Raw genomic sequence first — 25,858 nt, 5'->3', positions numbered from 1 at the left:
TTTAAACACACAAAGACATCAAGTATCAGCCTGTGAATCTCAACAACGATGACAAGCAACATGTTCTGATCAACAGATCAACTCTGAACATTAGAAAACAAGCTACTAAAAAGTCACATAAAAACAGAAAAAAATAAAATAGTGAGAATAAAGGAAATTACTAAGACAATTCAGCTCATAAATTATTCATGCTGCAATGCATGATGGGAGCCATGGATGAATTTTGATTGGTGGCACCAAAATGCACTGCAACATGCTTTATGATGGCCACCACTGTTGAGATTCACAGAATGATTCTTGATGTCTGTGTGTCTAAACGTAAAGTTTTTTTTTTTTTTTTTTTATCAGAACACCTTTTGCAAAATCTCTCAGATTATATTGATAAAGCTGATCCTCTGCTGTTGTATCACAGTGCTGCTATAATCAGTAATGTAAATCTAACTCAGAGATTGGGCACTAAATTAGTTCAGGTAAAAGTACAATTATGTGAAAACATAACCAACAACTGATCATCTTTTCTCTTTGCTTGTCTGGCTGTTACAACTCATTTAACAGCTCAAACAAATCTAATATTAAGAGTTAGTGGTCAAGAGCGACCCAAAAGCAAACCCTCATCTCCACGACGGTGGCTTAAAAATTGTGATTTTCTCCTTTGGTGATTCTGCTTGTTATCATCAGGTGTCTTCAATAATGCTCAATCATCACTCAATTAATCACTTAATTATCTCATTAACTTTAACACCGCTTCAGTGGGTGGAATGAAAAATATGGCAGGACTTCTACTTTCTGACCCCTGGACTATACACCTCAGTGAAGAACATTGTTTTTACAGCAGTAAAATTACAATATCTATAGAAGTTTACTTGCCTTAATGTGGGCTATGAATATATTGGCTTATTAGATGTAAAATTCTATTCAACGCAAACTCTTTTAAGCTAGTTAAACAGATCTACTTAAATAAATTAGGAGGAAAGAGATTTAAAAAGACACCAGAGTAATAGTTTGAACGTTAAGCTTTATTCTGAAGCAGTGTTAACACAATGCCATATAACTGTAGCATGAACATTGAAGCATCAAGCAAGTGTGTGTGTGTGTGTGTGTGTGTGTGTGTGTGTGTGTGTGTGTGTGTGTGTGTGTGTGTGTGTGTGTGTGTTGCTCATGCCGCAGTGTCTGTCCATCTTCATTCACATCAGTGGGATCAGCAGATCTTCATACAGAAAACTATGATAAAGGCAGAGGTACAGGCTTGTGAACATTAATGTTGATTTTAATCAGTTTACATGGCCATAGACACTTATCCACTAATAATCATTACAGGATTTTTATCCCATTCAAATTTTGCACTGCAAAATAAATACTGAAAACAGAAAATATATGTTTGTAAATCAAATGTGGATAATAACATCATCAAAATGTTTCATAGTTTTTACCTCAGTGCTTTTTTTCATTTTTTTCTGTAGCTGATCTGAAGAAAAAAAAAAAACAATAATATCAATAAAAAAGTTACATGTCACCAATGGATACAGCTATTAACTAAACGTTTTTCATTTGGACACAAAAATATTAAAGTTTATCCAGGAGTTTCAAGAGTTGCCTGGTTTACTTAAAACCAGCTTGAGAACAAAACACAGAGCTTCTTTTACACTTATAATTCACCAGAAATATACAGTACAGTACCAACTGCATAGCAGACTGACAGGGAAGAGGAAAAAATGTTGAATAAAGTCGTTATTTTTGTTTAAGTTAAAGATTATTCTTGATGCTTCAAAACATTAAGGTTGAACCACTGCAGTCACGTCGACTGTTTAAACTTAGGATGTCACCCAGAAAACTGTATCTTTATGATGTAAAAGATTTGTAAATATTTGATAATTTTTTGCTTTAAAAACATAATAATGCTTACGTTTAAATGTTGCCAATACATCCATGTACTTTCAGCATCTATCCAAGCCTATTAAAATGTATGTTTTCTTCGTAAAAGTTACGTGTTAATACCTATGCATTAACAATGAGACTAGGCTGATATAATATATTATCCATATTATCCAGGTAATCCAGACAGCAGCATAGTGTGGCCCAGATCTTGCGCACATCTGGTACATGTGGATTACATGCGGACCAGATGTGCGCCGGATCTGGCCCGACACTATGTTGCTGTCAGGGAAAACTCACCGTCATGGTGCTAAGTGCGTAGCTATGCTGTTGTCAAGAGAGACTTGCATACTCATGAATTATGTACCAAAGTTAAGCACTTACTTTAATATGAGCAATAGTGATGCTTGTAAACACTGTTAATAAAACTTAATAATTATGCATTTGAAATGACCTTCTACACATTTATAGAATGAGAGGTTTTTTACCGTCTGTGGTCTTAGATTCACATTTAGGAAAAGGGCTGTTCCATTGTCCATTTGACTGACAGGTGATTTTTCTCTCTCCTTGTAATTTCACTCCCTTCCCAACACAGTTAAGAGTTATTGTGTCTCCAGGTCTTACTGAAAACTCAGGCACCCGGCGTCCGTCCTTAGTGACGTTTGATCTCATGTTCGCTGTCAGGTTTGCAACACACATTACCTCTAAAGACAGAAAGATCGGATCAATCAAGCATTCTCCATGTGAACAACAGATCTATCTTTGATCTATCTTAGTTCAATCCTAGGCTTTTACCATCTGTGGTCTTACCTTCACATTTAGGAAAAGGGCTGCTCCATTCTCCATTTGACTGACAGGTGATTTCTTTCTGTCCTTTTAATTTCAGCCCTTCTCCATTGCATGAAAATATTAACTTGTGTCCAGGTTTCACGGGACCCTCAATATCAGGGGATCGCTCCATTATTATGTCTTCATCTGTTGTGTTTAGAGGACACATTCCCTCTAGAGAAAACAGATAATTGATCACATATTTAAACACACAGAATCATTTATTCTTTTTGTGACCCAGTGTTTAAGAGCAAATATGCTACTAACTTACAATGTGGTTTAACATAACAATTACAGTTTTGTCATATGGTATTAAACAATCAGAGTTACAGCCAAGAAAACTGAGTTAAAGTTGGAGTATACATCTATCTGTAACATGAAAAATTCAGTATGATGCATATACTGACTAAGCTATGTTAGCTTGTGTGTGATTTGTGATATACAGAGGTGTATAGTCCAGGAGTCAGAAAGTAGAAGTCCTGCCATATTTTTCATTCCACCCATTGAAGCGGTGTCAGAGTTAATGAGATAAATAAGTGATTAATTGAGTGATGATTGAGCATTATTGAAGACACCTGATGATAACAAGCAGAATCACCAAAGGAGAAAATCACAATTTTTAAGTTACCATCGTGGAGATGAGAGTTTGCTTTAGTTGAGCTCTTTCTTTGACCCTTGATTTTTTAATATTAAATCTTATTTGAGCTGTTGACTGAGTTCTAATAGCATGACAAGCAAAGAGAAAAGATGATCAGGTGTTGGTTATGTTTTCACATAATTGTAATTTGACCTGAACTCATTTAGTTAGATTTACGTTGTTGATTATAGCAGTACTGTAATTCTACAGCAGAGGATCAGCTTTTTCAATATATTTCAAAGGGTTTCATAAAAGTTGTTCTGAATAATAATTAAAAAAAAAAAAATCACCCAGAATGCACTGCAACATGCTTTATGATGGCCACCACTGTTGAGATTCACAGGATGATTCTTGATGTCTGTGTCTCTAAATGAAAGTGGAAAATATGGCAGGACTTCTACTTTCTGACTCCTGGACTATACATCTCTGTCTGTTTTTATGTCTAATCTTTGATTTCATTGGTATTTTATATTTATTGATTATTCTATGTCTGTAATTCAAAAGAATGAGAAGCAGCAATATCTCAGCAGTCAGTTGTTTAGAAGAATATTAAAGTCAAATAGTGCATAAGACATTTGGAGCTGCTACATAACTTAGACACACACAGATATCAACAATCAACATGAATCTCAATGATGGTGACATTTAAAAGTTTTATGTCACAATGCATCCTGGGTGCCAGCATAGCACAAAACTCCCAGCATGCACTGCAGCATGAATCAATTATGCAGCTGAAAGGTCTTTTTTTATTTTATTTTATTATATATCTGTGTGTGTGTGTCTATATGATGCTGCAGCTCTCTCTCTCTGTGTGTGTCTGTGTGTGTGTGTGTGTCTGTGTGTGTGTGTGTGTCTGTCTGTGTCTGTGTGTTATTTTATGTTATTTTATTATATATCTGTGTGTGTGTCTATATGATGCTGCAGCTCTCTCTCTCTCTGTGTGTCTGTGTGTGTGTGCTTTTGTTTATATTACATTGTGGGGACCAAATGTCCCCATGATGTAATATAAACCTGAGTTCACCTACATCGTGGGGACCAGCCAGCGGTCCCCACAATGTAAATGGGTTTATAAATCATATAGAATGAGTTTTTGTGAAAAAGTAAAAGTTTGCACAGTTTCCTGTGAGGGTTAGGTTTAGGGGTAGGGGCAGGGTAGGGGGATAGAATGTACAGTTTGTTCAGTGTAAAATGCATTGAAGTCTATGGAAAGTCCCCACAATTCACAAAAACAAACATGTGTGTGTGTGTGTGTGTGTGTGTGTGTGTGTGTGTGTGTGTGTGTGTGTGTGTGTGTGTGTGTGTGTGTGTGTGTGTGTGTGTGTGTGTGTGTGTGTGTGTGTGTTTTTGTTTATATTACATTGTGGGGACCAAATGTCCCCACGATGTAATATAAATCTGAGTTCGACCACATTGTGGGGACACAGATTGTGTCCCCACAAGGAAAATGGATTAATAAACATACTAAAAGATGATTTTGTGAAAAAGTAAAAGTTTGCACAGTTTCCTGTGATGGTTAGGTTTAGGGGTAGGGGGATAGAATGTACAGTTTGTACGGTATAAAATGCATTATGCCTATGGAATTTACGCCAATGTCCCCACAAGGAACCAAAACCTAAACTAGGTGTGTGTGTTTGTGTGTGTCTGTGTGTGTGTGTGTGTCTGTGTGTGTCTCTGTCTGTCTGTCTGTGTCTGTGTGTGTCTGTGTGTGTGTCTGTGTCTGTGTCTATGTCTATATGGTGCTGCAGCTCTGTGTGTGTGTTTTTGTTTGTTTTCAAAAACATTCCTTCAATGCAGCCGATTTTCTTTTAACTCACTGTCTAGTGATGTCCGGTTCGCGAACAAATCGTTCTTTTTAATCGGTTCTCTTCAGTGAACCAGTTGAACCAGTTCACCAAATCGGTCTGAATCATTCCAAACAGTTCGCATCTCCAGTAAGCAAACATGAATCCACAAATTACTAAAGTTACTCACTTTTTGACGTGCCTGACACTACCTCTCGAAATAAACCAACATCCCGGAGTTATTCAGTTACTCCAACAGTACCGTGACTTAACCTGCTGTAAAGAGAGAACTGATAATGATGGGCACGAGCTGCAGAGCAGCTGATATGAGTGAGCATGCGCGGCGCACACGAACGAACTTACACGGCCTGTCACCGTTCTCGTTCTCGAGTCAAGAACCGGTTGCAACGGTTTTCGGATCATCAGTACACAACCGAGAACCGCTTCTTTTCGTACCTTCAGTTGATTTCAATTAAATGATTTTGGCTAAAGTCACTTGTAGTTCTTGTGTTTCTCTTTTCTTCAGTTATTCATCTCATTAATGCTTCAGTGGGTGGAATAAAAATATGGCAGGACTTTTACTCTCTGACCCCTGGACTTCCCACCTCTGCTCCCAGCATGCGTTGTGGCATATGCAGAGGTGGACATTCCAGGGGTCAGAAAGTAAAAGTCCTGCCATATTTTTATCTCATCCACTGAAGCATTAATGAGATAAATAAGTGATTAATTGAGTGATGATTGAGCATTATTGAAGACACCTGATGATAACAAGCAGAATCACCAAAGGAGAAAATCACAATTTTTAAGTTACCATCATCGAGGTCAGGGTTTGTTTTAGTTGAGCTCTTGACCCTTGACTATTTAATATTAGATTTTGTTTGGGCAGTTTTAACTGCATTAAAACCAACCAGACAAGCAAAGTTAAAAGATGCTCAGATGTTGTTGGTTATGTTTTCTCAAAATTATTATTTGATATGAATCACTGAACGCATTTAGAGCTCAATCTCTGAGTTAGATTTACATTGTTTGTTACAGCAGCACTGTGATTCTGCAGAAGATCAGCTTATACAATACAGAATTTTTTTGTCCTTATCACACACACACAAAAAAAATATATTTTAGGCACACACAGACATCAAGTATCAGCCTGTGAATCTCAACAACGGTGACAAGCAACATATTCTGATCAACAGATCAACTCTGAACATTAGAAAACAAGCTACTAAAAAGTCCCATAAAAACAGCAAAATTTTAATAGTGAGAATAAATGAAATTACTAAGACAATTTAGCTCATAATTTATTCATACAGCAATGCATGATGGGAGCCATGGATGAATTTTGATTGGTGGCTCCCAGAATGCACTGCAACATGCTTTATGATGGTCACCACTGTTGAGATTACCCGGATTATTCTTGATGTTTGTGTGTTTAAATGAGCATTTTTTAAAAAAATCAGAACTCTTAAAAAAAAAAAAAATTGTATTGTAAAAGCTGATCTTGTGCTGTAGAATCACAGTGCTGCTGTAATCAATAATGTAAATCTAACTCAGAGATTGGGCTCTAAATGAGTTCATTAATTCAAATCAAATAATGTTTATGTAAAAACATAACCAACAACACCTGATCGTCTTCTAACTTTGCTTGTCTGTTTGGTTTTAATGCAGTTAAAACTGCCAAAAACAAAATCTAATACTAAAAAGGCAAAGGTCAAGAGCTCAACTAAAACAAACCCTGACCTCGATGATGGTAACTTAAAAATTGTGATTTTCTCCTTTGGTGATTCTGCTTTTTATCATCAGGTGTCTTCAATAATGGTCAATCATCACTCAATTTATCACTTAATTATCTCATTAATGCTTCAGTGGATGAGATAAAAATATGGCAGGATTTTTACTTTCTGACCCCTGGGCATATGCATATTCATACGCTGATTCTTGATGTCTGTGTGTGTTAAAATTCTTGCCACATGATTTGTGGCAAGAAAGTATTACTGGTGAATATAACATGAACAAGATAAGTAAACTACTCCGCTTTATGAAGCAGAAAACTACATCGTTTGATTTTTTTTTTTTGCAATCAAATTATGTGTTTAGGTAAACACTGTTATAAAGACCATAAACTCACACAAAAAGCTAGAGTTGAATTGCCCAACTAAATCTGGTGGCCAAACATTTTCAATAAAACATCAACATCTAAATCTTTTCTATTTATTATCTTCTTTTATTTTCATTTGATTTCAGGCTGTGTGGCTTTAAGTAGTTGTGTTTCATTTTCTGAGAGTTTAAATTAATTTACTTGATTATGAAAAGTGAACACCATGAGTAAGATGCATCATAAGATGCGCAATATATCGGGAGACATGGAGTGGGTCAGACATGATTTTGACCACTTCATTAAGTTTTGCTTTGTAGAAGGCCTCTCTTTAAAGTGAATTTCGTTTTGTAAAAATTGTATCTTAATTTTAATCAATGTTTCATCAGTCAATTGCCTGTATTTAATAAATAAGAAGCAAATATAGCAGACAATATAATCATGGCAGGCGCGGGCGCGGGCGCGATCACTGGCGCGTGAACTGGAGCACATCTTACAGGCTACAGAACCGAAACTCAGAGACTGCTTGCCTCGCAGACATGAGAAATATATCTATAGAAAGCTTGAAATATCTAATCCGAATTAAATGAGCATTCTCTCTCTAAGCGCGTCCATGAGGAGATGATGAGAGTCAGCAATGTCAACTTCATCTTTGCAGCCGACACTGATTCAGAAAACATTACTTTATTAATAAACAATTAAAATGTCTCCTTGCTGTTTTGGTCACATTCATAATTATTACTTTTGCCGGTTCTTTATGGCAAGCTTTATGCATGCGCTTGAGTGCCTATTACATAAACGCTCATTATTATGGTTTATTCTCTCCAGTATTTAAGAAATGAAATTAATATAAATCTGATTAGTCAACTAATGGCTTAAATGAATAGCTACTAGTCGACTAGAACCACTTATTTCCCATTTTTCGATCCACACAGCAAAAACTGCAGTGTTAAATTAACTCTCCTGGGAGTACATGTGACACCATACTCAAGAGTCTTAAAGTGTTAAAATAAGAGTGTTAAATGAACACTGAAAAGTGTTAAAGTTAATAAGATAATTAAGTGATAAATTGAGTGATGATTGAGCATTATTGAAGACACCTGATGATAACAAGCAGAATCACCAAAGGAGAAAATCACAATTTTTAAGCCACCATCGTGGAGATGAGTGTTTCTTTTAGTTGGGCTCTTGACCCTTGACCTTTTAAAATAATATTTTGTTTGGGCAGTTTTAACTGAGTTATAACATCCAGACAAACAAGTGGAAAAAATGATCAGGTGGTGTTGGTTATGTTTTTACTTAATCATTATTTGATCTGAATCACTGAGTTAGAGTTACATTATTGATTACAGCAGCACTGTGATTCTACAGCAAAAGATCAGCTTTATCAATATAACCTGAAGAATTTCACAAACAGTTGTTCTGAGAAAAAGAAAAAATCTTTCTTTCAGGCACACACAGAAATCAAGAATCAGCCTGTGAATCTCAACGACGGTGACAAGCAACATATTCTGATCAACTCTGAACATTAGAAAACAAGCTACTAAAAAGGCGCATAAACGGAACAAAATAAAATATGAGAATAAAGAAAATTACTAAGACAATTCAGCTCATAATTTATTCATGCAGCAATGCATGATGGGAGATTGGTGTTGGAGAATTTTGATTGGTGGCACCCAGAATGCACTGCAACATGATTTATTATTCTCACCACTGTTGAGATTCACAGGATGATTCTTGATGTCTGTGTGTGCCTAAAAGAAATACTTTTTTTTTTTTTTTTTTTTTGCTCAGAACAACTGTTTGTGAAATCCTTCACATTATATTGATAAAACTGATCTTCTGCTGTAGAATCACAGTGCTGCTGTAATCAATAATGTAAATCTAATTCAGAGATTGGGCTTTAAATGAGTTCAGATCAAATAATGATTATGTGAAAACATAACCAACACCACCTGATCATTTTTTCCATTTGTTTGTCTGGATGTTATAACTCAGTTAAAACAGCCCAAACAAAATTTTATTTTAAAAAGTCAAGGGACAAGAGCCCAACTAAAACAAACCCTCATCCCAACCCAATCATCACTCAATTAATCACTTATTTATCTCATTAATGCTTCAGTGGGTGGGATAATAATATGGCAGGAGTTTTACTTTCTCATGAGTCAGGACGCGTAAAATGCAAACGTCAGCTGTTGTTATAGGAAACATACTGAAAGTCTCCTGCAGAAATAAGAAAATTTGCAAACCCCTCTGGGTCCGTGTAATGCTTCACAATTCAGTTTTCAGACCATACAATGCAAATGCAAAAATGAAAAACTGAAACCAGACGTTAATTTTTCTTGTTTTTCAGTTACATCATAAATGGATATCTGCCATTTTTAAAAATGATGACTTAAGAAACAATCATTTGAATAAATGAAACTAACCGATTTTCTATTTTTCCATTTTTTCTGTCTTGTAATTTGCGGCGTGGGCTGTACCACGGGGGTGTGGCCGCGGACTGCTGTCATCTCACTGATGTAACTGCTTTATTTACACTGCATGCATGTTGAGGAGTAGTTTAAAAGAATGAACACAAAGGATGATCTTTTCACTCTATCATTTTTATTATTAATATAATAACTGTGCTAAATATAAGGCAGTCTCGGACTGGCCATCGCGAGCAGCTGGGAAAAGTGAAATCCCGGTGGCTTGGCTGATTTGGCACAGCTTGTTTATTTGTTCTTTATTACTTTATTTTATTAATATACATTATGGCCTTGGTCAGGGGGTGCATTTTACTTGGTAGACTACAGTAACCACGAGATCCCAGTTCATTTTCAGTGGGATAGGGCAGGCTTGCCAAGATCCTTCACGTCAATAGGCCTATACACTCTTAAAACAGATGTGTTAAAAACAACACAACCTGTGTTATATTTTAACACATCTGTGTGTCTAGTTAAGGACAACACATTTTGTGTTAATTTTAACTCAACCAGTGTGTTATTTTTTCTTAATACAGGCATAAAATATTTAACACACTAATGTGTGTGTGAGAGAGAGAGAGAGAGAGAAACGACACTGTGTCCAATACAACATGTGGTAACTATCATCCAATCACATTGCTGCTACATCACTCCGCAAGCCGTTAAGCAAGTTTGTGCCTCTTTCTTCATTGGCGGATGACTTAACACACGGGTGTGTTCAGATATAACACAGGTTGTGTTAAAAACAACACAACCTGTGTTATATCTTAACACATCCGTGTGTCTAGTTAAGGACAACACATTTTTTTTAACTCAACCATTGTGTTATTCTTCTTAACACAGGCAATGTGTTAAAATATTTAACACACTAATGTGTCATAAACCACACAATTTGTGTCATAGATGTGCTATTTTTGACCAGTTAAAATGAATGCAATACACACCCTTAGAAAGGATGTGTTAAAACAGACTCAAAATGTGTTAAATTCTTACACATCAGTTTATGAGTTTAGGGACGACACTTGTTGTGTTAATTCTGACACATTCACTGAGTCAATGATTTTAACATAGTAAATGTGTCAGGAAGGTGATCTGCTGTTAAAGGGTCATGAAACCCCCCTCTTTCCGCTAAAGTCTAGCTCACAATCTTTTTGAAAAATGCAACTTAAATGGGCGTGGTGGCTGTGAGAAGAGGGGAGGGGAGAGGAGAGGAGAGAGGATGGGGGAAACTCTCATCGCCAGTAGCCCATGCATATCGACTGTCACTAAAAATCAGTGGTAAAACATGAGGAAATACTACATTTAAAAAAAAAAAAAAAAGGAAAAGTTAAAATCTAATGAAATACACTGACACTTTATTTTTGTCTTTTCAAGAGTTACTGAATGCCCTGCTACATATATCCTACAGTAATCGTAATTCTATTTAAAACATATTAATGTACATGTGTAATTACAGTCATTATAAAATATATAGTTGTTTATATACACACTATACATGCATATATTTGAAAAAAAAAAATAACGCTTAAAAAAAAAACCTTGCGTACATAGCATAGATCTACGTGCCGAACCTGCAACACGCTCAGTCAGTCAGGCTGCGTGTCGACTGGAGCAGAGCAAGCGACCAGTCACATTTAACTTACGCGCGGCTCAACTTCCATAGGAATGAACCGAAAACACTCGCGCTTCCCTTCGCTCCGCGCCAACGGACACGCACCGTTTGTCAGTCAGTCTCTCTCGCTGTTTAGTGCCGTTAACCGTCCTCGTCATTGGAAAGATCCACGTGGTGTCATGAATAATTAAGAGAGTGTCTTCTCATTGGATAAAAAACTCAGTCTCGTTAATAATTATGAAATATCATGCATTGCTGTATGAATAAATTATGAGCTTAATTGTCTTAATAATTTCCTTTATTCTCACTATTTTATTTTTTTTTCTCTGTTTTATTTGTCTTTTTAGTAGCTTATTTTCTAATGTTTCTAAAATCAGAATATGTTGCCTGTCACCACTGTTGAGATTCACAGGCTGATTCTTGATGTCTGTGTGTGCCTAAAAGAAAGTTTTTTTTTTTTTTTGATCAGAACAACTTTTTAAGAATTACCTTTGAATTATGTAGAAAAAGCTGATCTTCTGCTATAATCAATAATGTAAATCTAGCTCAGAGATTGGGCTCTAAATGAGCTCAAGACAAATAATGATTATATGAAAACATAAACACAACCTGATCATTTTTTCTCTTTGCTTGTCTGGCTATTATAACTCAGTTATAGCAACCCAAACAAAATCTAATATTAAAAAGTCAAGGGTCAAGAGCTCAACTAAAGCTAACACTCATCTCCATGATAGTAACTTAAAATTGTGACTTTCTCCTTTGAGTCTGCTTGTTAACAGCAGATCATCTTCCTGACACAATGAATGTGTCAAAATGAACACAAGTCATCCACAGATGAAGAAAGAGGCACAAACTTGCTTAACAGCTTGCGGAGTGACGTAGCAGCAATGTGAATGAATGATAGTTTAACACGTGTTGTTTTGGACACAGTGTTGTTTCTCTCTTTCTCTCTCTCTCTCTCTCTCTCTCTCTCTCTACACATGATCAACTTAAATTGACACAAAAATGTGTTAAAATAGCCATAACACAAAAAATGTGTTATTAATTAACACATCCTTTTTGAGAGTGTATGAAAGATAAAAATACTACCAAGCGAAAATATATTAAAAAAAACTGAGCATCATTTAAAAAAAAATTTAGGTTTTAGCGCTCGTTTTTAGCCTAGCCTAAAATATTTTATATAGCCTAGGCTAGCTATAGCGCTTTCAAGATAGGCTTATATGATTTATTTCTGTTCATTATCGAATGCTGGATTCTCGCAGTAATCATTTGGGTACACCACAGCTAACAAATAATGCCGAATAGGTCAATAAATAACTACAAACAAGATGGGCAATGTGCCAAATCAAAGTATTTGTATTTATTTATTAAAATTAATAATTGAAAATAAATCATAGTGCTCTTGACTTGCGTCATATAGATCAGATTCGCCTCATCTTCGGCGAACCGTATCTAGCTAATAAACAGAGTTAATAACTGTGCTGGATTTAAGGTTATTTTAAGCGAATGAGAAGCGTGTGAAGTGCGGAAGCTCAAGCGGTTGCCGTGGTAACAAACGATGCCCGCTAAAGAAAACATCTGCATGTTTACTGTACAAATATTGTATTACAAACAAGAACTAAAAACTTAACAATGTTTTGTGTATTTTTTTATAAATGTTTTGTATATTTTCACTTATTTTCACTTATTTTCACACATATTGACGTAAAGGATCTTCACTCAGTCTGCTGTCTATCCCACTGAAAATGAACTGGGATCTCGTGGTTGTACAAGTAAAATGCACCCCCTAACCAAGGGTATTGTATATTAATTGTATATACAATATTGTATATATTGTAATGAATAAGTAATTGTAAATACAAACAAGCTGGGCAACGTGCCAAATCAGCCAAGCCACCGGGATTTTACTTTTCCCAGCTGCTCGCGATGGCCAGTCCGGACTGTCTATATTAAGCACAGTTATTATATTAATAATTAAATCTGATAGCACTTTTGGTGAAAAAGGTCATCCTCCATTGTTTTAAACTACTCCTCAACATGCATGCAGTGTAAATAAAGCAGTTACAGTGAGATGACAGCAGTCCGTGGCCACACCCCTGTGCTAATGGTACAGCCCACGCCGCAATTACAAGACAGAAAATGGAAAAATAGAAAATCGGTTAGTTTCATTTATTCAATTGATTGTTTCTTAAGTCATCATTTTGCAAAAGTGAAATTGAAAAAAGGGGGAAAAAATGGCAAATACCCATTTATGATGTAACCGAAAAACAGCAAAAATTAACGTCTGGTTTCAATTTTTCATTTTTGCATTTGCATTGTATGGTCTGAAAATTGAATTGTGAAGCGTTACACGGACCCCCTCTGTGTTGCAGTTGTTGTTTTTGGCATATAAGGAAGGTCATTGCCATAGAAACTAATGCAAATAATCCAGAATACGAAAGAGTGGCATATAGACACAATGTTGGACATCAATAATTTTACATCAGATTCCAATTGGATTCACAAATAATCGGATTTGGACTGACAGGGTGAACGTAGCCTAAGGGTAAGGAGAGATGAAGCAAAATTTTGTGAAACAGATATGTGGAAGTCATAAAATAGAAAATAAAGTTCTTTACCTTCTCAACAATCTAAATTTTAATTTAAATATTCTCACTATTTTGTAATAATCTATTGAATTGATTATCATTGTAGTAAGTAGTTACTAATTTTGAAGTTATCACATAATAATAATATTAATTATTACAGCTAACAGAATTTTGTTAAAAGAACATTCTCTAAATATTCAGTGATGGTTCTGGGAATGTAAAAAACGTACAATTTTCTTGACGTTCCAGGAATGTTTGTATAAGGTTTAATGTTTCTCAAACGTTCGTTCAACTAAATTTTGATCTAAAATTCAACATTGTAGTAACATTCCAAGAACATGTCCAGTAGTAGAGTGTTATTTAAAGGTTAGTATGATGTTCCTGAAACATTCTTTCTATCGTTCATACACCTGCTGTGAACAAACACTGAAAGAAAGAGAAATAAGAACACAAACTAGGTCCATGTAACCAGAGGTGGGTAATCCAGGGGTCAGAGAGTAAAAGTCCGGCCATATTTTTATTCCACCCACTGAAGCATTAATGAGATAAATAAGTGATTAATTGAGTGATGATTGAGCATTATTGAAGACACCTGATGAACTCATTTAGAGCTCAATCTCTGAGTTAGACTGACATTATTGATTACAGCAGCACTGATTCTACAGCAGAAGTTCAGTTTTATCAATACGGAATTTTTTTTTCAAAAGTTGTCCTTATCAAAAAAGGCACACACAGACATCAAGTATCAGCCTGTGAATCTCAACAACGGTGACAATCAACATATTCTGATCAACAGATCAACTCTGAACATTAGAAAACAAGCTACTAAAAAGGCGCAGAAACAGAACAAAATAAAATATGAGAATAAAAGAAATTACTAAGACAATTCGGCTCATAATTTATTCATGCAGCAATGCATGATGGGAGGCATGGATGAATTTTAATTGGTGGCACCCAGAATGCACTGCAACATGCTTTTTGATGGCCACCACTGTTGAGATTCACAGGATGATTCTTGATGTCTATGTGTTTAAATAAGCTCTGCTTTTTTTGTTTTTAAAGAACTCTAAATATATATATATATATATATATATATTTGATAAAGCTGATCTTGTGCTGTAGGATCACAGTGCTGCTGTAATCAATAATGTCTAACTCAGAGATTGAGCTCTAAATGAGTTCAGTGATTCAGATCAAATAATGATTATGTAAAAACATAAAACTGCCCAAACAAAATCTAAAATTAATAATTCAAGGGTCAAGAGCTCAACTAAAACAAACCCTGACCTCGATGATGGTAACTTAAAAATAGTGATTTTCTCCTTTGGTGATTCTGCTTGTTATCATCAGGTGTCTTCAATAATGCTCAATCATCACTCAATTTATCACTTAATTATCTCATTAATGCTTCAGTGGGTGGAATAAAAATATGGCAGGACTTTTACTCTTTGACCCCTGGATTACCCACCTCTGTCAATGTCCCTAGAATGTTGCATTTTAGATCAAAATGAAGTTGAAAGAACATTTGAGGAACATCATACCTTTATAAAAATGTTCCTGGAACGTCAAGAAAACTGGACGTTTTTAATGTTCCCAGAACCAACACTGAATATTTAGACAGAGGTGGGTAATCCAGGGGTCAAAGAGTAAAAGTCCTGCCATATTTTTATTCCACCCACTGAAGCATTAATGAGATAAATAAGTGATTAATTGAGTGATGATTGAGCATTATTGAAGACGCCTGATGATAACAAGCAGAATCACCAGAGAAAATCACAATTTTTAAGTTACCATCATCGAGGTCAGGGTTTGTTTCAGATGAGCTCTTGACCCTTGCCTTTTTAATTTTAGATTTTGTTTGGGAAGTTTTAACTGCATTAAAACCAACCAGTCAAGCAAAGATAAAAGTTGATCAGGTGGTTATGTTTTTACAAAATCATTGTTTGATCTGAGTCACTGAACTCATTTAGAGCCCAATCTCTGAGTTAGATTAACATTATTGGTTACAGCAGATTTGTGATTCTACAGAAGATCAGCTTTTACAATACAGATTTTTTTTTTTTTTTAAAGTTGTCCTTATCACAAAAATAAAAAAAATATTTTTAGACACACACAGACATCAAGAATCAGCCTGTGAATCTCAACAACGGTGACAAGCAACATATTCTGATCAACAGATCAACTCTGAACATTGGAAAAAAGGATACTAAAAAGTCACAGACAAACAGCAAAATTTTAATAGTGAGAATAAATGAAATTACTAAAACAATTCAGCTCATAATTTATTCATGCAGCAATGCATGATGGGAGGCATGGATGAATTTTGATTGGTGGCTCCCAGAATGCACTGCAACATGCTTTATGATGGCCACCACTGTTGAGATTCACAGGATGATTCTTGAGGTCTGTGTGTTTAAATGAGCTCTGTTTTTTTAAAATCAGAACTCTAAAAAAATTGTGTTGATAAAGCTGATCCTCTGCTGTAGAATCACAGTGCTGCTGTAATCAATAATGGAAATCTAACTCTGAGATTGGGCTCTAAATGAGTTCAGATCAAATAATTTTGAGAAAACATAACCAACACCACCTGATCATCTTTTAACTTTGCTTTTCTGGTTGGTTTTAATGCAGTTAAAACTGCCCAAACAAAATTTAATATTAAAAAGTTAAGGGTCAAGAGCTCAACTAAAACAAACCCTGACCTCGATGATGGTAACTTAAAAATTGTGATTTTCTCCTTTGGTGATTCTGCTTGTTATCATCAGGTGTCTTCAATAATGCTCAATCATCACTCAATTAATCACTTATTTATCTCATTAATGCTTCAGTGGGTGGAATAAAAATATGGCAGGACTTTTACTCTTTGACCCCTGGATTACCCACCTCTGTATTTAGACAACGTTCTTATAACAAAATTCTGTTAGCTGGTTTTCTGCATGACAGGAAGATGGAAGTAAATAATCTTGTTCCATTTTCTCATGTTTTACAAATATTGATGTGTTGACTGCATTCATATTGTTTTTTTTTTTTTTTTTTTTTTTTTTTTTTTTTTAAATGAAACTAAGATCAACCTTACGTTTTCTTGAATGTATGGGAAATAATAATTTTTCAATAACTATACTCGCAATTTTGTTCTTGAATTTTCCGTTTTGAATTTAAGGCTATTGGCTATCTAATTTTAGAATGTTTCATTGCACTACAGAGTTTTTCGTATAATGAAAGTTATATGGATTTTTGTATTATTTCCCAAATTATTTGTTTATTTAACAGTGATACATTACCATCACATTCTGGGTTCAGAGTCCAGCCAAATTTAGCACATCTGGGAATTCCCTCTCTAGCCTTGAACCCTGGTGAACATCTGTATTTTAATATGGCATCTCTCTGGTATTCTTCCTCTGGCTCAACAACAAAACCATTTGATATGACAGGTGCTGTGCATGTTATCTCTGTGTGGAAAGTGAGAGAAACAAGAATAATTAAAGTGGTGCTTTTAAAAAAGCACAGAAATCTGTGATCACTGGGTGAAGATACGGAAAAACAACAACAACAACAAAAATTAAACAGTAGAATGAACCTTTGCATGTTGGAACAGAGTCACTCCATTCGCCCGTCTCTGTGCAGTGAATGTCACTACTTCCGTCTATCTTTTTGTCAGCAGATACACACTCAAAGTGGATAACATCACCATAACTTCCTTCTTCTGTGTTGCCTGATGCATTCACAAACGCATTTGTGCGAATGGCTGGACATTTCACAGCTAGCCAAAAAATAAATAAATATGAAAAAAAGAAACCAACAAACATATCACTAAAATGATAATTCTCTTGAATAATGTAGCGTATGTGTCACTGTCAGAAGGATGGAGATAATTAACCCTTTGATGCTCAACATGGGTCAAAAATGACCCGGCTGAGTTTTTATTTTCTATATCTTTGCAAGAAATTATTTTAATCATTCAGTATTCCAGGTTTTCCTCAATTAACTTGTTTTTGATCATCACAAATCCTCATTTTAATTTATTCTTTCTTACTTTTTTAATAAAAATCATTTTTGTATCATTACCCTTCTAATGCGCAACATGGGTCAAAAATGACCCGTATTCATTTCCTATGTAATTTCAATCATGGTTGAGTGTTTCTTTGCTGAATCTTTAAAAGAAATGTATTTTATCATTTATTATTCCATCTATTACTCAATAACCAAATCCTTATTTTAATTTTTCAAATACAAATACAACATGAGTCAAAAGTGACCCGAATTAGTTATTTTCTATATTGCATATATTACAATAAATTAATTTTATCATTCATTATTCCATCTATTACTCAATAACCAAATCCTTATTTTAATTTTTCCTTTCTTTTTGAATGAATTTTTTTGAATGTGTGTGTTTATGCTTTTACACTTTTTATGTGTACGTGAGGGTCAACATACAGATTTTTGTAACTTTTTATAATTTCCGCCCGATTTCTGTAACTGTGTATGTGCAACCCTGCACATATACATTTAAATTGCATTTGACTGTTCGCAAAGTACACTTTCAGCTTTTTTTACAGTGATGTCATCATCCACCTCAGTTCTGTTGAGGACCAGCCACTAACACTCTAGATAAAGAAAATCAAAATCACTGTTGATCGATACACTTATTATATATTTTCACTGTTGGACAGAAACCTTGTTCAAAACTGTTACTTTTCAGGAACACTGATAGACGTAAAAGGTGACCAGTAGCATTGGTTTATGACAAAAAATACAAATTATGAAATATAATATACAGCCTATTATATGAAATATAATATGTCTTTCATCCATCAAATATACAAAAGCAGCCATGTTGAGACATGAAATGTGTGGCGGATGAACAGTTGTCTGCAGTAAATATGTTCCTTCTTGCGAAAATTTGCAAAGGTTTCTATATGGGTAATTTTTGACCCATGTGTGTAAAATTGATGTAGAAATACAAAACCTGTGTTTGTTTATGAAAAAAAGAAATAAAAAATAAACACAATGATTTGTTAAAATCAAAAACAAGATATTTAAGTAATACCTGAAATAAATAAATGATAAAATACATTTCTTTCAAAGATTCAGCGAAGAAACACTTAGTCATGACTGAAATTACATAGGAAATGAATACGGGTCATTTTTGACCCATGTGTGTAAAATTGATGTAGACAGACAAAAACTGTGTTTGTTTATAAAGTAAGAAAGAAAAAATGAACATAATGATTTTTGTCAATCAAAAACAAGATATTTAAGGAATACCTGGAATAAATGAATGATAAAATACATTTCTTTCAAAGATTCAGCAAAGAAACACTCAACCATGATTGAAATTACATAGGAAATGAATACGGGTCATTTTTGACCCATGTTGCGCATTAGAAGGGGTTTTCATAGCTTGTGCATCAAAGGGTTAAAAGAAAAAAAAACCCTGACTTTCAAGAAAGCTTACCCTCACAGACAGGGACAGTATTATCCCATCCTTGAGCTCTGCAGGTACGATGATTGATTCTGCTTGTCATTTCAAATCTGTGAACATAGTGTTTTTACACTTTTTACAAGTACAAAGAATGTTAAAAGGATAGTATACATTAGAATAAAATGCATAAAGCACATTTACCCTTTCTTGCAAGTGTACAACACTGTTGCTCCAAAAACAAACTCTGACCCTGCTGTAAGTTTAAAATCACCATTCGGTGTGTCTCCTGGGTGACTGCATTTTTTCTCTGCAGAAATCAAACAAGGTTTACTCTGCATAAACGGCAATGATTTAATTACCAATAAAATGATGTGGTGATCATATTGACAATTTTCTCACTTGCACATTTTCGCTCAACGATTGTGTCCCATGTTCCCTCTTCACACTTTAATCTATACACGCCAGTAAAGCCTGTCATGCAGTTCAGTCTCACTGTTTCACCATCACTGTATGAAGCTTTCGCAGCTGGTTCTGTGTTTTCATATTTGATATCCTCTCGAAGACAATCTGAGAAGCACAAACAAACATTACACAAAGACGTAACTGTCATGTATATTAAATGTTGAAGCACATGAACAACTAGTCAACACTCTCTAGAGCTACAGTTTGGGAAGTGCATATAATATAACATTTATGTTCAAGTCAATAAAATCTAAATGAAAAAGACTTTCAAATAGATAACAACAAAAAATTACTTGCCTCGACACTGCCCACAATTAAAGAAAAACAACCAAAAGACGAAGCCGAGGAGTTTTACTGGAACTCTCATTTTGAGCTCAGTTCACAGTTATCTTTTTTTGGTCTGTCTCTGATACTCTTGTCTGATGGAGATCAACAACAAGTTAATTATTTACCAAAGTCAAAAAGAGTTTTTTTCTTACATCAGACCACTCTGTGCACAAGCAATATTTCCTGTTAATGATGCAGAAATTCATATTTGCCATTTAGACACACCAAGTCCAGTTACTTTAGAGAAGTCAGTCTTCTTGAGCAGAAGTGAGTAATCCAGGGGTCAAAGAGTAAAAGTCCTTGACTTTTTAATATTAGATTTTGTTTGGGCAGTTTTAACTGCATTAAAACCAACCAGACAAGCAAAGTTAAAAGATGATCAGGTGTTGTTGGTTATGTTTTTACATAATCAGTATTTGATCTGAATCACTGAACTCATTTAGAGCCCAATCTCTGAGTTAGATTTACATTATTGATTACAGCACAAGATCAGAAGTATAATAATCCCCAACCCCAATTGGCTCTTTCACTCTATCTCCTCTCCACCTTCAGCTGGTGTGTGGTGAGCGCACTGGCGCCGTTGTACTGTGGCTGCCGTCGCATCATCCAAGTGGATGCTGCACACTGGTGGTGGATGAGGAGAGACCCCTGATATGATTGAAAAGCACTTCGGGTGTTCAGTAGTACATATGAATGCGCTATATAAATGCCTCATTCATTCATTAACTTTATCAATGTTTTTTTCTTTAGCATTCTGATTTAAAAAAAAATAAAATTATAAACTAAAGCTCGTTTAAACACACAGACATAAAGAACCATCCTGTGAATCTCAACAGTGGTGGCCATCATAAAGCATGTTGCAGTGCATTCTGGGAGCCACCAATCAAAATTCATCCATGCCTCCCATCATGCATTGCTGCATGAATAAATTATGAACTGAATTGTTTTAGTAATTTTCTTTATTCTCACTATTAAAATTTTGCTGTTTTTATGCGCCTTTTTAGTAGCTTGTTTTCTAATGTTCAGAGTTGATCTGTTGATCAGAATATGTTGCTTGTCACCATTGTTGAGATTCATACGCTGGATTCTTGATGTCTGTGTGTGCCTAAAATATATATTTGTTGTTTTTTTTTTTTTGATGACAAAGGTTTCATCAAAAAAAAAAAAAAAATCTGTTTAGTAAAAGCTGATCTTGTGTCGTAGAATCACAGTGCTGCTGTAACCAATAATGTAAATCTAACTAAGATTGGGCTCTAATAGTGATGGGAAGTTCGGATCATTTTACTGATTTGGACTTTTGAGTCTCGTTCAACAAAATGAACGAATCTTTTTTCGAGTCATTTTGTTAATTTCGTTCATTTTAGCAAAATGTAATTAAAATGTTACGTGTTACTTACCCAACACATCTATTACTTATGCAAACGTTCATCCCACTACAAACAATACAAAACTACAATGCTATAAGATTCAGAAATGATTAATTCATTCTTTACCTGGGTCTTCAGTTTATGACAAGCTGATTAAGCTCACCTCACCTCTTGTCTGACAAGTCTTCGGGTTTAAGTCGTTCCTTAATGACGTGACAGACAGTCCCATGCTAAACCAATGCATTCTGAGCCGGTAAGAGAATTGATTAGTTCTTTTTATGAGTCTTTCGGGTTTTTGAGTCGTTCCTTAATCACGTGACCCATACGCTATTTCTGACACTGTTTTTGTTACGGTTTCTTGAGGATCTGTGGTGTGTTATTATAAATAAATAAAGCCCTGTTATACATAAAGTATTGATTAATTTATCTTTTTGACTGTCTATCTGTAAATAAACATATATAATAATATAATAATCCAAGCCTACAATACAAAGTATTTATAGCCTAGTTTGTTCATTTTTACTCCAATTTTGAGTTTGCTGTTATAATAATTGCTTTTACTAGTCAGACTTGACATATTAGTCTAATATATGTATAAGAAAATTTCTCAAAAAGTACATAATGACATAAATTAAAAGCAAATAACATTTTGAATTTGAATTATTAATGTTAGTTTAAGACATCAAGGTTATGATAACTTCAGCTTTAACAGTTCTAACACAAACTCAAACAAAACTGGAGAGTTAACGTTATTTACTAATAAATATAATGTGCTTGGGTCACACAGCATAGCGTATGGGTCTGTCACGTGATTAAGGAACGACCCAAAAACCCGAAAGATTCATAAAAAGAACTAATCAATTCTCTTTCCGGCTCAGAATGCATTGGTAGCGTATGGGTCTGTCACGTGATTAAGGAACAACTCAAAACCCGAAAGACTCATGAAATGAACTAATCAATTGAATCATCAGGTGAACTACTAGCAGTACAGAACCTGTAGAATATTGCACATGCGCGACTGAACGAATCACCCCCCCCGAGACGACTCGTTCTTCCCGAGTCACATTAAAGATTCGTTCAAAATGAACAAATCGTTCAAGAACGACACATCACTAGGCTCTAAATGAGTTCAGTGATTCAGATCAAATAATGATTATGTGAAAACATAACCAACACCACCTGATCATCTCTTAAATTTGCTTGTCTGGTTGGTTTTAATGCAGTTAAAAATGTGCCCAAAACGTGCATTTTACTTTCATATTTTGTTTACCTTTTTTTGAGACGCAATGTAGGCTAATATTTGTTGTTTGAAACAGATGGACAATTGACAGGCCTGTCCTCCCGTTCTCTGGATGTTTTTCTGTCTCTGCTCCAGTCGCCTGACTGAAAGCTATGAGTAAGAACATACCCACACAGCAGGAGACTCCTAGGCGGATCCGCATTCAAGTCGCCAAACTCGCGTGACTGTCACATCCGTTTTGGCGCCGCCCAGAGGACCAGGTCCGCATCCGGACGACGCCATAAATTCTACTGTCAATCAGCGGATCCTAAGCGGACCCATGTCGGATCCGCGGACACGCACGCCCCTTTACTGTAACGGTTGTATCAATTTGCGGGTCCCAAACGGACCCGCCGCGGAGGTAAGGTTTTAATCGCGGATGCAGCGCGGAGCCAAGGCGGGGTCCGCAATCCGCCTTCGTTGCGGATCCGTCACTGCGCGCAAGTGGACTCCGATACGGGTCCGTTCGCAGCAGAGGTGGAAAGTCCAGGGGTCAGAAAGTAAAAGTCCTGCCATATTTTTTTCCCCATCCACTGAAGCGCTGTTAAAATTAATGAGATAAATAAGTGATTAATTGAAAAAAAAACCTTTCTGTTAGGCACACACAGACATCAAGAATTAGCCTGTAAATCTCAACGATGGTGACAAGCAACATCTTCTGATCAACAGAACAACTCTCAACATTAGAAAAGAAGCTACTAAAAAGTCCCATAAAAACAGCAAAAAACAAAATAGTGAGAATAAAGAAAATTACTTAAACAATTAAGCTCATAATTTATTCATGCAGCAATGCATGATGGGAGCCGTGGATGAATTTTGATTGGTGGCTCCCAGAATGCACTGCAACATGCTTAATTATTCTCACCACTGTTGAGATCCACAGGCTGATTCTTGATATGTGTGTCTAAATGAGAGCCTTTTTTTCTTAGAACTTTTGATGAAACCTTAGAATTATTTTGAAAAAAAAAAAAAAAAACTCAATCTTGTGCTGTAGAATCACAGTGCTGCTGTAATCAGACGATGATGGTAACTTAAAAATTGTGATTTTTCTCCTTTGGTGATTCTGCTTGTTATCATCAGATGTCTTCAATAATGCTCAATCATCACTCAATCAATCACTTAATTATCTCATTAACTTTAACACTGCTTCAGTGGGTGGAAAAAAAATATGGCAGGACTTTCACTTTCTGAGCCCTGGACTTTCCACCTCTGCGCGATACCTCCATGGCTGATCCGCCACGGAGTCCTTTTGCTGTGTGGGTTGTCTTCTCCGGGCACACACTCCGAGTCCCTCCCAACCAGGGGCGGAGCTACGGGTGGGCCTGGGTGGGCCTGGGCCCACCCAGATTGACAGCTTGCCCACCCAGTCAGATACAAGGAAATATAATATTATATGGGCGTCGGAACCATTGTAACCATTGTACTTTTTAAGACCAATATATTGGACCCACTCACTTTTACCATCTCTAATTCAGCATTTGTCTAATCCCCCCAGGTGATGCTACTCCACAAACCACCAACAGAACATAAAAAATATCAAAAACAAAGATAGTTTTTAAAACATCGCCAAGTAAAACGCGTTTATAAAGGAATGTCTCTTTACGACCACAACAAGCGCGACACTTTTCAGACGTGCATTCCCATTTCCTCAGCGCCAGGCGCAAGTCAAACGAGCGCGGAAAAGGTAGCTTCAGTTGGACAACAGTGAACTGTAGTCAGATGAGATGTTGTCAGGCTATGCCAGTAAAACTCCAAACAGCCTGTGCTCGAGGCGCGAACTCAAGAATTGCTCGCGCAAATGCGGCGGCGCGCGCTGCATATTAGGCTACTTTAATTATAGCTTAACTAAAGCGCAAAAGAAGCTACGGGCATGCACTGCCGTTATTCTGTTGTAAATTAAGTCATGAAATTACCAAACATGCGATTAAAGCTGCCTAAAAACTGTGCATGTACACTCTTAGCCCGGATTTTATATTTACTTAAAAATATAATTACAATATACTTAAAATATTTAAGTTTGGTTGCATTACTTATAAAATATAAGTAAATTCTACTAATTTGTGGGTGTATTTGAATGTGTTAATAAATGTAAGTTAAATGCACTTAAATTATGAAGTTTTTCTCCTCACCACACCTCCTTCACACTGGTTTGCGGCGGGTAATGACGCCATTTTGTCATGGTATGTATGAATTCAAGGAGCTGTTGATGAGCAGTTGGAACATTTGTTTTGGCTGTTCTACACTCTTAGCCCGGATTTTATATTTACTTAAAAATATAATTACAATATACTTAAAATATTTAAGTTTGGTTGCATTACTTATAAAATATAAGTAAATTCTACTAATTTGTGGGCGTATTTGAATGTGTTAATAAATGTAAGTTAAATGCACTTAAATTATGAAGTTTTTCTCCTGGCCACGCCTCCTACACACTGGTTTGCGGCAGGTAATGACGCCATTTTGTCGTGGTGTGTGTGAATTCAAGGAGCTGTTGATGAGCAGTTGGAACATTTGTTTTGGCTGTTCTACAGACATTTTTTCCTAACATTTACCTTTTTATAGTTTTTCACCAAAGGAGAAAATCACAATTTTTAAGTTACCATCATCGAGGGTCAGGGTTTGTTTTAGTTGAGCTCTTGACCCTTGACTTTTTAATATTAGATTTTGTTTGGGCAGTTTTAACTGCATTAATACCAACCAAACAAGCAAAGTTAAAAGATGATTAGGTGATGTTGGTTATGTTTTCACATAATCATTATTTGATCTGAATCACTGAACTCATTTAGAGCCCAATCTCTGAGTTAGATTTACATTATTGATTACAGCAGCACTGTGATTCTACAGTGGAGGATCAACTTCTACAATACAAATTTTTTTTTTTTTTTTTTAAAGTTGTCCTTATCACAAAAAATATATATATATATATATACATATATATATATATATATATATATATATTTGAATGTTTTAATAAATGTAAGTTAAATGCACTTAAATTATGAAGTTTTTCTCCTGGCCACGCCTCCTACACACTGGTTTGCAGCAGGTAATGACACCATTTTGTCATGGTGTGTGTGAATTCAAGGAGCTGACACGGACAGACTTCAAGAATCAGCCTGT

At 35.5% G+C, this 25,858-nt stretch overlaps 2 protein-coding genes across 2 annotated transcripts in view; one reads left to right on the top strand and one right to left on the bottom strand.

Annotated features, from left to right (window-relative positions):
• Window positions 1–25,858, top strand: part of LOC137027789 (complement factor H-like) — a 122,050-nt gene that overhangs the window by 56,536 nt on the left and 39,656 nt on the right. The gene's annotated exons all lie outside the window — the stretch shown is intronic.
• On the bottom strand, window positions 1,093–22,866 carry LOC137027795 (complement factor H-like). Its single transcript, XM_067396321.1, has 11 exons — window positions 22,730–22,866; window positions 20,063–20,184; window positions 19,703–19,870; window positions 19,505–19,610; window positions 19,337–19,413; window positions 17,456–17,638; window positions 17,160–17,327; window positions 2,683–2,874; window positions 2,361–2,576; window positions 1,431–1,465; window positions 1,093–1,221 (listed from the first exon to the last, which is right to left on the bottom strand). Exons 2-11 carry the CDS (start codon window positions 20,130–20,132, stop codon window positions 1,210–1,212), a joined length of 1,227 nt encoding a protein of 408 aa, XP_067252422.1. The 5' UTR covers window positions 20,133–20,184; window positions 22,730–22,866; the 3' UTR covers window positions 1,093–1,209.

The sequence above is a fragment of the Chanodichthys erythropterus genome, chromosome 10, assembly GCF_024489055.1.
Source record: "Chanodichthys erythropterus isolate Z2021 chromosome 10, ASM2448905v1, whole genome shotgun sequence".
In the NCBI taxonomy this organism is placed as follows: Eukaryota; Metazoa; Chordata; class Actinopteri; order Cypriniformes; family Xenocyprididae; genus Chanodichthys; species Chanodichthys erythropterus.
This window is presented reverse-complemented; position numbering and strand designations above follow the sequence as displayed.

Excerpts from the sequence above, each read along its gene's own strand:
- LOC137027795 (XM_067396321.1), bottom strand. The coding sequence starts at position 20,132 with ATGAGAGTTCCAGTAAAACTCCTCGGCTTCGTCTTTTGGTTGTTTTTC. Across the intron at positions 19,871-20,062 it reads TAATTGTGGGCAGTGTCGAG|ATTGTCTTCGAGAGGATATC; the intron begins GCAAGTAATTTT and ends TGTGCTTCTCAG. Across the intron at positions 1,466-2,360 it reads TGAATCTAAGACCACAGACG|ATCAGCTACAGAAAAAAATG; the intron begins GTAAAAAACCTC and ends TTTTTTCTTCAG.